We start from the raw sequence: 15,231 nt of genomic DNA on the forward strand, positions 1-15,231 counted from the left end.
GTTCATTTTAGTAGATGTTAAATTTGTTATTACAAACTATTGCATGATTGATTACATACAAGGTTAATATTAATGAGGTGTATGGTTAATTATGGTTAATGTGTGAAGTGGTAAAAGTTTTTGAGAGATTCTAAATCACCCCAATGTCCCCCCTTAGCATTTCACTTTCCCACTAGAACTCCAACATAAAATATGGTCTTTACTATATGACTATTATTCTAATATTTGAATTTTTTCCTTTCATTTTTTAAGTATTAACTTTATGATTAATGTAATTATTAAAGTACCTCCTTTAAATAAAAAAAATTTGAACATAATTTTTATTTTTATTTCTTAATACCAAAGTCACATTTCTAACATCTATTCTTTGAACAAACCTACCTACCAATTATGCAGCCTTGTTAAAAATAAAGACAAAACATTTGGAAAACTATATAAAATTTAATTCAAAATATATTATAAATTAAATGTTATATTTATATATAATATAATAAATTTCTGAAATAAATATAAAAAGAAATTTTAAATTATTTCTCAAATTTTTAAGAGTCCTATGAGAGGACTTTAATTGCCATGCAACTTGTTATTATAGGAATGTTCTTGAACATATGTATTTGGTAATGTACATAGATTTTTTTCCCAAAGAAAAGTGGAATAGTCATTTACCTCTATGTTTCCTCATAGTAACAATGATTGAAATAATTTTTTATTATCAATTTTAAAAAATTATACAAGAATTAAACCCAAGATTACCAAACAAAATTAATATAATAATGAATAATAATTTGATACATACTTTCTAATATAAAATTATAAATTTAAATTATTTAAAAATAAAAATAAAAATCAGTAATAGGCCAAAGCCAAGAATAATTATTATGTATTATTATTAATTATTATTTTATTAAACTCAGGTAGATTCGAACCCAAGACCTCTTCAATAAGAGGCTCACAATTTACCATTGTGTTGTAGGCTCTTGCCTAAAAAAAAAATTGATATAGAAACTTAGACACAATTATTTTTATGGTTATAATCTTTAAAATATAAAAATACTTGCCACCAATTTTAAAGATTTCATGCAAGAATGATTAATTAAGAAAACCTTACAAACAAGGACTCTGCAGAGCTTGAATCCCTTCCTTGTGTTAGGAAGAGAAATAAAAAGCATTAAAAGAAAATATACAAACAATTTATTATAAAAGAAAAAAAATTTAATGATAAATAAATTGTTATAGAAACTTAGACACAAATATTTTTATGGTTATAATCTTTAAAATATAAAAATACTTGCCAACAATTTTAAAGATTTCGTGCAAGAATGATTAATTAAGAATACCTTACAAACAAGGACTTTGTAGAGCTTGAATCCCTTCCTTGTGTTAGAAAGAGAAATAAAAAGCATTGAAAGAAAATATACAAACAATTTATGATAAAAGAAACAAAATTTAATGATAAATAAATTGTCCAAATATACAATGATCCATAAGAAAAAGTTCTCAAGATTTAAAATAAATCCAATTAGTAATGCCTAAATTTGAAGTAATATGTATCAATGACATTTGTTAAAAACATAAGACAAAACATTTGGAAAACTATATAAAATTTAATTCAAAATATATTATAAATTAAATTTTATATTTATATATAATATGATAAATTTCTGAAATAAATATAAAAAATAAATTTTAAATTATTTCTCAAATTTTTAAGAGTCCTATGAGAGGACTTTAATTGCCATGCAACTTGTTATTATAGGAATGTTCTTGAACATATGTATTTGGTAATGTACATAGATTTTTTTCCCAAAGAAAAGTGGAATAGTCATTTACCTTTACGTTTCCTCATAGTAACAATGATTGAAATAATTTTTTATTATCAATTTTAAAAAATTATACAAGAATTAAACCCAAGATTACCAAACAAAATTAATATAATAATGAATAATAATTTGATACATACTTTATAATATAAAATTATAAATTTAAAAAAAAAAAAAAAAAAAATCAGTAATAGGCCAAAGCCAAAAATAATTATTATGTATTATTATTAATTATTATTTTATTAAACTCAGGTAGATTCGAACCCAAGACCTCTTCGATAAGAGGCTCACGATTTACCATTGTGTTGTAGGCTCTTGCCTAAAAAAAAAATTTGATATAGAAACTTAGACACAATTATTTTTATGGTTATAATCTTTAAAATATAAAAATACTTGCCACCAATTTTAAAGATTTCGTGCAAGAATGATTAATTAAGAAAACCTTACAAACAAGGACTCTGCAGAGCTTGAATCCCTTCCTTGTGTTAGGAAGAGAAATAAAAAGCATTGAAAGAAAATATACAAACAATTTAGTATAAAAGAAACAAAATTTAATGATAAATAAATTTTTATAGAAACTTAGACACAATTATTTTTATGGTTATAATCTTTAAAATATAAAAATACTTGCCAACAATTTTAAAGATTTTGTGCAAGAATGATTAATTAAGAATACCTTACAAATAAGGACTTTGCAGAGCTTGAATCCCTTCCTTGTGTTAGAAAGAGAAATAAAAAGCATTGAAAGAAAATATACAAACAATTTATTATAAAAGAAACAAAATTTTAATAATAAATAAATTGTCCAAATATACAATGATCCATAAGAAAATGTTCTCAAGATTTAAAATAAATCCTATTAGTAATTCCTAAATTTTAAGTAATATGTATCAATGACATTTGTTAAAAACATACAACTTATTAAAAGTATAACATGTATTTTTATGATAAAATATTAATATTGAATTATAGTTTATTTTTTAACAAATTCAAAATCAATATTACTACTTATATTTATATTATTAGTAACTTATGAACATAAAAGTTATATAAACATGTATTTGTGATAGAAATGCCTACCTAAAATCGTTTATCATCCAATGTTATCCCTAATTGTATAAAGCTAACTATTTTTTAAATAATTAAATTTTAAATATAATAATTTTTATTCAATACCAAATATATTTTATGTTAACTCTTTGATTGATAAATTAATATATAAAATTTATAAATGATATTAAATATCTCATTATTAATAAACTGTTTCAATTTAATAGAGATATGTCTAATTTTAAAATCACAACCATTATAATTTATAAATACTACAATATTTAATGAAAGATCCTTAAATTAACAAGCCTAATAATAACATTCTATTATTATGAACTGCAGTCATAATTACTCAGTAGGTTTATTGTGTGGATAACTATGTTACAAGACATAAGTAGGACATCACAAGACATGATTTGATGTCAATAAAAAGGGCTTGTATATTTTGGGGGCATTAGATTGGATACATGTGCTAGTGAAAGAGATAAAGGACTAAAGATAGAAAGTAGGGAAAGTGAATGTATATTTGGCTAGAAAGTTTCTTGACAAACCCATTTTGTTGGTGCACTATAATCATTGAAGTCCACAAAACCAAGTACATTTTAGACACTTGATCAAATAATGTGATGTAGTGCAAGGTAGGAGAATCCCCAAACGAGATGTCGTAGCCTCCAGCAAATAACCACACAATGGATAGTTATAGCCAAATACAAAGCAAGTAATAGCTCTACAAGATCCCTCAAGATAAAATCCAAACACTAGCTAGTCCAGATCCATACTCTAGTAGAAACCTCCAAGGAAGATCCAACTAGTACTCGCAAGCCCACCAAGCAATCTCCTTGTTTCCCAAGCCTCAGCTACTAGCTTTTCTCAAAATTCACTCCTCTACCACCTCCTCTTCTCCAAGATGGATGAATAATGCCTAGAGACTCCACCACAACCCCTAATTATACAAATGTAAACCATAAGTTGGCCTAGAATGCTAAAAACTAAATAAACCTAACATTAAATACTTGAAGAGCCACAAGTTAGCCTCCAATAGAAATTAAATGTCAAATGCTTTTAAAGGCTTACAATACATTAAATACATAAAAATTAATTACCCAAGACACAAATAGGTCCACTCAACCCTGATAAAATATAGCCAAATACCCCAAGATGCTCCTACATTAGACTCCCTAGGTGCAAAAAAGATGTTCTCAGTAACTGGAAGAACATCTTCTGGGATCCAACACATAAATCTCAAACTGGTTCTTCACATACATGTCCTCAAAGTCTTCAACTTGTACACTCGTTCCCTTGCTCTTCTTCTACTTCTTCAACTCCATTCTCAGTGTTCCACAGGCTTTCTGTCCACATTAATTGCTAACCCTTTTAGAATCTACCAAATCAACTCAACTATCAATACTTAGCTTCCTTCTACCGATCTCTTCATTCTGCAAAGGAATAAGGGAATGCTTCCTGCCTCCTTTCTCAATTGTAAATACATTCTTGACACAATCATGCACAACCTTACAATCGTACTACTAATGTCTACCAAGCAACACATGACAACTATTCATGTCAACAATATCACACATCACTTGATCCTTATACTACCCAATCTGGAAATCAACAAGACATTGCTCCCTCACTTCTAAATTATGCTCACCTTGCAACTAACCAATCCTATAAGGATAAGGATGTCTCACTCTCTTCAAACCAAGTTTCTCAACCATCTCCTCAACAACAAGGTTATCAGTACTACCACTATCCATGATCACATTTTAGACTCACCTATACCTCTCCTTCTCTTGTGATCAATAGGTTTTGGTTCATCTTCTACACTTAGTTTAGCCTTTGGCAAGTAGTCCTACTTCTCCTTCCCTCGAGACCTACCTTGATTCATCCTTTTTAGCTTCTCCTATACTGATAAGTATCCCCGATCGAAGAAATATTCAGCATACCAACCTCATCTTGAATATTGAATCTCAAACCATTAATGTACCACGCTACCTTCTTCTTTGACAATTCTCTATGCCCAAATTGAATAGTCAACTTATAAAACTCCTTAATGTAATCTTTCACAATCATATCCTTTTGCTTTAGATTCTGTAACATGTTAAATAACTCAAGTTTATGATCAATAGGATGAACTTAGCCTTTAACTTAGTCACCATCAATTTCCGTCTAGTGATCTTCACTTCACCTTCCTCTTCTTTGTCCCTTTGCAGTTCCTTCCACCAAAGAGTAGCATGTCCCTTTAGCTTAGTTTCTACCAACCTTACTCTGAGTGGATCCTCAATATCCTCAAGCTCAAATTAGTCTTCCATTTCACCAATCCAATCAATCAAATCTTTAGGATTTAAAGTACCTGAGAAATTAGAAACCTCCATCTTATGCATCAACTTCAACTAAGATCTAAGTCTGGCAAATTAGCCAACCCTATTTCTCATAGGTCTCTCCACATGATCATCTTTAGCATCACCACTTGATCCAATGACTTCAAAGTCTTCAACAACTTCCTCATAGCTTAGATTTTAATATCCACATATCGAGGTACACCACCTAAAGCACTCGCAACTTCAACAATCATTTCACTCTTCATCAATGCCATCTGAGATCTGAAACTAGCTTTAACCTCCTCTATTTTAGATCTAAAATCTTCTTTAACCTTCTCTAAGATCCTTTTTTCCACAACATCATTAAGATCATCAATCACCCTAGGGTGCAATCTTCTCAGAGGCATCTTTGAAGACTTTTGCAAACCCTAATGAATCCACTTCACAAAACCTTGGTGCAAATTGCCTCAACTTTGACACTTGATCTACACACTCATGAACAACCTTTTCTTTGACACCACTTGATGTAGTGCAAGGTAGGAGAATCCCCAAAGGATATTTCCTTGGTTCCAACAAATAAGCACACAATGGAAGATAAACAACAATGCAAGATTTGAAGCCAAGTCACAATAATTTATTCATAGATATAACTGATTACATGCAATGTGTTAGGTTGTAAGGCCTTCTTAGTTATGACGAAATTAAAAGTAAGTAATAGTTCTGCAAGATCCCTCAAGATCCAATCCAAACCCCAGCTAGTGTAGATCCAAACTCTAGTAGAAACCTCCAAGGAAGATCCAACTAGTACTTGCAAGCCCACCAAGAAATCTCCTTGTTTCCCAATCCTCAACTACTAGCCTTTCTCAAAATTCAATCCTCTACCACCCCTCTTCTCCAAGATGGATGAATAATACCTAAAAACTCCACCACAACCCCTACTTATACAAATCTAAGCCACAAGTTGGCCCATAATGCTAAAAAATAGATAAACCTAACATTAAATACTTGAAGAGCCACAAGTCAGCCTCTAATAGAAATTAAATATCAAATGCCTTTAAAGGCTTACAATACTTATTAAATACATTAAAATTAATTACCCAAGAGCCAAATAGGTCCATTCAACCCTACTAAAATCCCTTAATCATGTAGGCTAGCCAACTACCCCAGGATGCTCCTGTATCATAATGTATTTGCCTCTTCTATGCTTCTACGTTCTTCATGTACATATCTAACAAATCACTTGCAACTACAATGAATGAAAAGTTGCATTCAGTTATGGTTGGATGGATTATGCTCTTCTAAATATTATTTTACACAAATTGGGATGAAATTGCCAAACATTGTATAGTTCAAATTTGCACCTTCAAATTGCATAGGTTTTAAAACTCTTGAAGCCTTTTAAAAAATCACATTTTTTTGTATATGCAACCATAACACTCTGTGGCATTGTATCATACTGAGGAAATTTGACAAAGAGATTGCATGCCTTTGTTTCAACATTCATGTCTGATATTTTGGTTTTTTTTATGTCATTATTAATAATTTTATATCATATATTTGTTCTTAAAATATATGTTAATCTTTTTTTGATGAATAGTCCTTTTCTATTTGTAAATTTAATATATGTTACAATTCACAAAAAATGGTCGGGGGATACAAGATCACCCCATGAGAGTTCACATGGTCATAGCCAAAATCAATAACTATTCATCAAAAAAAAATAGTAAACAACCCCTTAAGCTACCAAAGTAGTGCCAATAGAGGGGGGAGGATCATCATGATCATGAAAACCCCAGTCATCCCTAGGATTGGCAAACAAGCCAAAAATAGTCCATCCATCAACAATATCTTAAGGGGCCTGGTCAACATCTTTAGTGTTAGCGCAAGGGGTTGTAATAGCAAACTCCAAGCAAAAAGGCCATTTACCAAAAATAATAGGAGGAGCACCAGGAGGGGGAGCCACTGGGGCTAGGGACTAGTCTGAGCCACGACAAGGTGGAGTAGATGACCAATGTCACCAACCACCACTAGCACTGCTAGGAGAGTGGTGATAGTGGCAAGAAGCCTATGAGCAAGGCATGTGTGAGTGGCAGGTAGAAGAGTTGTGCCCTGTACAGTGGCCCCTTGGTAGCATGTGGTCAACCAAGGCATTAAGAGACATTCTGGAAACCATACAAGGAGCATTCCCCTAATGATTGAGTAGCTCCTGAAGGTGTGCCACCTCCAGGGATACCTTATTTTCTTGGACTTGAATCTGCATCATTACGTTGTTACAAATGCAAGCTTTAGTGTACATAGCAACATTTATGTCAAGAAAATTGTGAGTGAAAAGAAAAACATTCTTATCTTTCCAAAAAGTAAACAAAATCTCCATCCTGAAGGTATGCTAGATCTGGGTAAACTGCCTAGGAATGTTGGGGGAGTCATCCAATAGAACCATATGCTAGGAAAAGGATTCTAGCTGAAAAGGCTTAAAGAAATCATGAATCTAATGCCAATAGTTTTAGGCACATCTACAAAAATAAAAAATATGTAGAAAAAAGACTCTAGCTACCCACAAAAAGGACACCAAGGATCTAGAACCCCAATATGCTTGAGTCGAGGCCCAAGGGGAAGACCTTGAAACACTATGCACCAAAAAAAATGGGAAATCTTAGGCTCAGTAATTGCACTCCAAATAGTGTCGAAATGCTTTCTCCAATGAGAAAGGGAAGACTATAGATGCCAATGCTAGTTGAGGGTATCTAGCATCAATAGATGGGGAGAAAGCCAGTGATACCGTAGACATGGTTTGTAGTTGGTGAAGGGAGTGGTACAATACCACTTGCGGTCTATCCACCAAGGTCAATCAGACTAGATACTCACCTTGTGAATTAAGTGGTCTAGAATTGTAGAAAGCAATAGATCAAAAGTTTGCCTATCTAAGAAGGAAAGCTAGAACTAGCCTTGCATGTCTTCCCAAGATATAAGAATCATAGAGACCCAGGAAAAGAGGTCCTTAGGTGTTCAAATCCCACATTTGAAGAAACATAGAGCACTAGCACTTTGTGTCTTGGTTAGAGGAACCCCCTAGATGGTAAATAGTGGAGATCGCCAAATGTTATGTTCATTGAAAGAGAGCCCATAACAAAACTCGTCACCATACCAATGAAGCCAAGGCTTGATGGCTTCCTAAGCTTTCCATATGCTCTTGATAACAAAAGAGCCTCGAATGTGCATAGGTTCCCACATGATGAGAAAGGTTTGAAAGCCAATCCCCTTCTACAAAGGCCTATTAATAGGAAATCTAGAAGCAATGTAGTGGAAAACCAAAACTTTTCAAGCTTCATCTCCAATAATGAAATGAATAACCCACTTGGCACAAAGTGCAAGGCTTTGCTTCTATGTGGAAAGAAGGCCAAGGCTACCAAATTCTTTGGGAAGACAAAAAAAATCCTAGGCCACTCTGTGAAAACCATGATGATCCAAACTACAAGCCCAAATATTGTCACTGAGAAAATAGTCTAGTTTCAAATAAGAAGCTTTGGAAGAAGCCCAACAAGAAGAATAATACACACGTGTAGCCGCTAGGGCCTTTGAACAAATCTAGAATTTTCTTGCAAGAGAAAGGGGTTTAGTAAGCTAATAGTCAGGCTTCTTTTCAATTTTTACAAGCACAATATTCCACAAGTCCATTGGAAAATCTTGAAAGGAAAAAGGAATGCCTAAAACAGTGCAAAATCTCCCCATGCGTGACCCATTTCCATTTGAATTGGTCAAGCCATGGTGGAGCTAGAGGAAAGGATTTCATGTAATAGAGCATTTTTTGTCGTTGAATACTTGAGCCAAAGGCTTGACAAAAGGTATCCAGACATTGCAAGGCATTATTGAGAGTCACCTCATCCTCCAAAAGAGTGAGAAAGGAATCATCAGAAAAATGCCCATTGACCAACTAAGATGAAGAATTTGGCAAGGAGATGCCTCAAACCAAACCAAAGAAAACAATGTGGGATAGTAAATAACCAAACCCTTTAGCAACAAGAACATATAAAGGTAGAGCTTGATGGCAACCCTGTCGGATAGAGCAAAAGAGCCTAAAGGCTTTAGATTCAGAGCTATTGATAGTAATACAAGCATTAGCATCTCAATACATGAAAGAAAATTGGGACCAAAATCCAAAGCTTGAAGCATAGCCAAAATTAAGGGCCATTCAATTTGATCATAAGCTTTAGCAAACTCAATTTTCAAAAACATAGCCTACTAGTTGGATTTGTGAACCCATTCCATGCCTTCCTTGTCAACAATGATGTTATCAAGAATATACCTAGACTTAATAAGCCAATTTTCTTTGGCCTGACAATTAAAGGCAGGAGATGGCAAATTTTAAGAGATATTACCATAGCAATAATCTTATAGGACACATTAAGCAAGGTGATGGGCTATCATTTACTAATATCTTGAGGATTGTCAGCTTTAGGTATGAATTTGATGTTTCCTTTGTTGATAATAGCTCCTAGACTCATAGCATAATAGGCTTCAAGATCAACTTTGTGCAAGTCGGGACCAATAGACTCCTAGAGCTACTTGTAAATTCATAGGGAAACTCATCACACCTAGGAGATTTGTCATCAGCCATGGAGAAGACAGCCTCCTTGAGGTGTCAGATGGTGAGAAGTTGCTCACAGAAAGAATGTTGCTCGATCAATAGGCAATTTGGAGTAACAAAAATACATTTTTAGGGAGCTTCCTCGTGAGAAATCAAATTTCCCTACAAAGCAAAAACATTTTCATAGTAATGAAAAAAAGCTTGCAAAATGTCAAGGAGACTAGAAAGAATAGAATTTCCCTATTTAATTTTTTTAATCCCAAAATTGATATGACGAGCTCTAAGAATATGGAAGAACTCTTTAGAAGCCTTATCGCTAATTTCCAACCAATGTAGGCAAGCTTGGATTTGGCCCCCTCGAGTAGCATAATTATCTGTAATCTACTTCTCATGAAAGAGTTTGGAAGGCTGGATTTTTAAATCAACATCAAAAGGGTTAAGAGGGAGAGCTTCAGAAGCCTTCTTGAGAGCCCTGGTGGTGGAGTCATAAGATTGTTGTTTGAAAACTGCCAACTGTTGTCCATAGATGTGCAAATACTAGTAGTTTCAGTAACAACATTGTTTCACCATTGAATCCAACCTATCTAAGAATGTAGATGTTGTTCCAAATTCTAAAAATGTAGGATGTGAGCAATAGTGGAAGCATGTGACAACACTAACATATTTAGGAAAATTTGTGTCTAGACAACTCGTTGGATAGCTGTATGATAATAAATGGTAAAATAAATGGGATAGTGGCTAGATAACATCACATCTAGCAAAGGAATGCCAAGTAAATCTCGATCCTCAAAAAAGGAGAAAAAAATTGCACAGTAATCATGACACAATTGAGACATTTTAAAATGTGGTCAGAGCTAGCTCAAAAATTAGAACAAATGTGCTAGGCTCCACTATGCTGGTGGTGGTTAGTATTGGGATCATAAAGGCCCAATTTATAATGCATGTAGTACCAGGCTTCCCTCTCCCTAGCTATCTAGTGAAAAGGCATAATTTTAGCTTTGTTAGAGGCCAACTCAACCATATTCAAATCACAACACATAGCCCAAGTAACTGGAGGCTAGTTGTCAGCCATCCAACACTACAATTGAGATCTTTCCCCAACATTATTAGAAGCATAAACATTAACTATGGAAAAAGAAGGATTTTTGATAGAAAGAAAAATCCAAATTATTTTGTGCATGGGGTCAAAACCATGCGAAATAATAATAGAATGAAGATAAGGTGACAGAAGAATAACTACACCACCTCTACCAGTTTTGTGCTGAGACGAAAACATAACACCATCTGGCCAAATGATGCGACATGCAGAAGAAAGCATGAAACCATAAATTTTAACCTCTTGCATGCAAAGGATATCTAAAGTACCAAGTCTATGATGGGTATCCCAGACATAGTACTTTCTAGAAAGATCTGTAAGACCTCACACATTCCATGATGAAAAATTCATGAAAATTCTTCCATATCTTCTTCATCCTCGAGAGAGGATTAAGTATTTTTCAAGAAAGTAGAAACTTGATTGAAGCCAGAAGGAAAATCCTTTGGACTAATAGCCTGTCATTTCTCCTCGAGTTTCTCAGCATGTCGGGGAGGACTATGAGAATGTCGCACATTTTGAGTCACAATGGATGATGCAACAAACGGAGTGTGTATCACAATAGAAGTGATAGCCCTTGTGGCATCCTTGATCCCTTGTGAACTACCAAGGTTTGAAACCTGAGAAATAATAGAATTTGACTCTAGAAAAAGTATCGTCAACCCTACAATGGTTGAGGTTTGCACTCCTATTGGAATAGGAGGATTTGAAATGGCAACAACATAAGATTGTTTAGGAGTTGAGGAAGCCTTTTCCTTGTGCCCAACAATAGTTCATTCCTCCTTTAGTTTTCCTTCTGTTGGCTTTAAAGGGTCCCCCATAGGCAAGGATTTAACCATGGGCACTACCAAAGGGAAATCTTGAATCTTTTATTCTATTGACTGTCACTTATAACAAGTGTTGGGCAGGTTCAAATAGAGAACCTTCTAAGCGAAGGTTTGGGAATGAATTTGTATCTCTTAAGAATCCTTGAGATCTTTGGAAAGATCAACCTCAATGCAAACACGTTTCTGAGGATGAACATTAAAAAAAAAATTATGCTCCTTAGTAACAACTTTTTGAAAAGTATTGGCAATGGACTCAATAAAAGGCCAACACGACAAGTGTAAACCTGGGAACTCAACCCACACAAGAACACTAAGCTTTTTGTCATTAGAGATAGTAAAGTCTCGTGATCATCTTTGATACACTAGCAAGGAGGAACACACTGACCAAAGGCCATTGTTAAAAATCATATCTGTGTGAGACGGGTTGGAAAAATGGGAAAAAAAAAAAAAAAAAAAAAACCTTTGGTAAAGTTTTTCACAGTGTCAAAGACTTTGTGAGGAGTCCAACTCTTGTTAACCCATTCTCAGAGCATAGCTTCAAGAGGAGTCCTACCCACAAAATATCCTATCAAGGTATGTTTTCTAACCATTCACAAGCAACATCAAATTCTTGCAAAGGAAGGATAATATCAGGATTACCTCATGGAAGACCTTCGGGATGAATTTCTGAGGAAGTTTGTTCAGAGGAACTGCCATGGATTTTTGAAGTAGCAGCGTGAACACTAGTATCAACAACTGGTTCACCATTGGCTAGGGTCATTATAAACTAGTCCTAAGAACTCTTGCACTAAATTTGGTTTGATAGGTGGTGATCATAGAAGGAAAGCTCAAACAGAGATTCGTACACAAGGAAAGTGAAAAACACATAAAACCCTAGTAGAGTGAAAACCCCCAATTAGAATGGACAATTTTTGAGAGAGAACATCATCTATGTTAATTATGAAAATATAAGTTAAAATGAATAATAATCGGACAATACACACTACATTCTCTCAACAAAACAAGTCACAAAGATTCATATATGAATGGTTGGTTGCATTCTATGCTAATAATAACTATATATTGACATTTCTTAGTCTAAAACAGACTATTGTAACGCCTCTTGGCCTATCATGGCAATATCATATGATAGTTGTAGAAGGTGTGTTACCCATGGCTGGTTGTACATAGTCACCTGCCAACATGGCTAGCTACCCTTTCCTGCACTACCATATACGATTTGCTCATCGGCTCAAATCCAACTTTGTTTTAATAGCTAACACAAGGTGGATCAGTTGATGTTTAAAATTTTGACATGTTTGTATCCAAAAGCATTAAATAAATAATTGGGTGATACTGCATAGTTGTTCCATGCTAAAATAAAATATAAAAGAATAGTTTGGGGGACTGTGGTGTGGGTAGTGATGGGGAGTGCAGCTACTAGTCCAACAGTCAAATGCTCAGTTCAAGTGCTCTTCCATTTATTGGGATGGCTCATGTTTCTTATTTCATATATAACTGGGAAAATGATACTATATTTGGGCACAAGAGAAGCCTACCAAACACTGTCTCAGAAATTGCATTTTTTAAGTATGGGGATTTCGTGAATGCTGACTTTTCCCATGGGTATTGTTATCTAGAACAAATGTCTACTCTCTTCAATCCAAGAAATGATTTTTGGAGTTCTATTGCTTACCTCAAAATTCAGCCGACATGCAAAGGAAAAAATAAATGCTTAATTGTAATACTCCTCCTGGCATGGCCATGTAGCAAAGAAAATCAAAATGAAAAAGACTTTCTATAGATAGAGGGCACTTCATCAAATATTTTTGCAAACTGCTATGGATAATTTTAAAACAAAGTTGGGAAATGAAGGATTAGGCTCTATGTACAAAGGGGTTTTATCTAAGGGCACAAATATAGCAATAAAATGGCTTGATGAATTAGGGTACCGAACAAGTGAATTCTCGACAAAATTAGAAAAATGCAAGCATAGAGCAGTCTAATAAATTCACAAACTCTAGTCCGCCTTTTCAACTATTGTACCTTCCTAAGGAATTCCTCTTGCTGGGTGGGAGGGTTCTGTGAACAATTTGCAGGAAGCACAACATTATAAACAAAACTTTAGAAAGTCTTTAATTTTTTTAAATTTTTACAGAAGATAGACATTTTACCTATTGTGCTTCTCCATTTTTATTGAAGCATTTCAAAACTATGTGTGGCTAATGAATACCTCACTTGAGTTCATAAAATGAGAAGTTATGTTGAGCATGTTGGTAGGTATGTGTCAGTGGAGCAATCTTCCACAACAGAGAAATAGACAACAAAGACATCCAGTTGTCAAAGCATACCGTACACTAGGTGGAGTGTTTGAGATTTTTTTTTAATATTGAATGGAAAATGAAAAAGACCACCTTGAAAAATGTCACTAGCCAATAGGAAAAAAGTAACACCAACTTTAACATCAATTTAATTCATATATTTGTAGAAGACTATAGAAGTTGGTAAGGTTTTTGTGTGTGACATGAATTCCCAAGAGAAAACTAATAGTTGGAAAGCTATTGAAAGCGTTACTCTCTTGCCTTAAGGTAGGGACTTACAAAGAGGTAAATTATATACTTAGAAATATTGGAAATCCTTGACTGCAATAAGACAAAGATGATGGATTTTATGACAACAAATGGTCAAAACAAGTTGACCATACTTCTCAATACTTTTGGGACACCGCTATTCTCCCTACAAACTGTAAGTTGATCAATTTTCAAATAATCGAAAACATTATGGCTTTTTCTGAAAATTTTGGCATTTGCCCTTCATGATCTGCATAGTTTGTAGTCGAAATTTGAAAAAAATTTGAAAAAAAATCACTACATTTTCGTGAATCTGAAAAAAAACAAAAATTGACTTTATTGTCTTTAGTACATTTTGTTAGAAATTAGACTTTCCCATACCTTCTGCCTCTTCTTCTGCTTTACCACATCATTTCCCACCGAATTTGGTACCGTACGTTGTGGGTACAGTCGGTCAGCAATTCTCTGTAATACAGTTAAAGCTTTCCCTTCTTCTCCAACTTTCAATGTGATCTGAACTCCCTTCTCTATTCTCACATTGCTTAGGCTACCTTCAATATCATGTTGGGTGAGTACAACTGTGATTAAGCTATTCCTTTCAGGTTCAAGCATATAGCCGCCATCAGATTGAAATGTTAGAAGACCCCAATCATTAGAATTAGGCGATGATGTTGTTAAGAGCAAAGCATATATAGTGATTGCACTCGATGTGCTGCTCATCTGCAATATATCAAACTCTTCTATCTCAACCTCACTGACTTCGTGGGCATCAACTACCTCAGAAAACATATTTTCATTCAATTTGGATGATACTTCACCCATTTCGTCCTCCTGTTCGAAAACAATTTGCATGATTTTCTTTACCGGAAGCTTCTGAAACATTTTAAATATTAGTGTAAAAGGAGCGAATAATAAAACATTATTCTGAAAATATTAAAGATAAAACACATCTTTAAAAGACCGAATAAACTTGTTTTCCACTCAAA

General features: G+C 33.9%; 1 protein-coding gene across 1 annotated transcript in view; it reads right to left on the reverse strand.

Annotated features, from left to right (window-relative positions):
• Positions 1 to 14,557: 14,557 nt before the first annotated feature.
• Positions 14,558 to 15,231, reverse strand: part of LOC149545483 (disease resistance protein RML1A-like) — a 63,266-nt gene continuing 62,592 nt past the window's right edge. Inside the window, exon 7 of the mRNA XM_089793776.1 lies at positions 14,558 to 15,118. Within this exon, the coding sequence (XP_089649902.1) occupies positions 14,591 to 15,118 (528 nt within the window). The 3' untranslated portion in view covers positions 14,558 to 14,590. The remainder of the gene's footprint in view (positions 15,119 to 15,231) is intronic.

Source organism: Cupressus sempervirens, chromosome 7 (assembly GCF_028749045.1).
Source record: "Cupressus sempervirens isolate cs-2001-9-10 chromosome 7, ASM2874904v1, whole genome shotgun sequence".
Taxonomy (NCBI): Eukaryota; Viridiplantae; Streptophyta; class Pinopsida; order Cupressales; family Cupressaceae; genus Cupressus; species Cupressus sempervirens.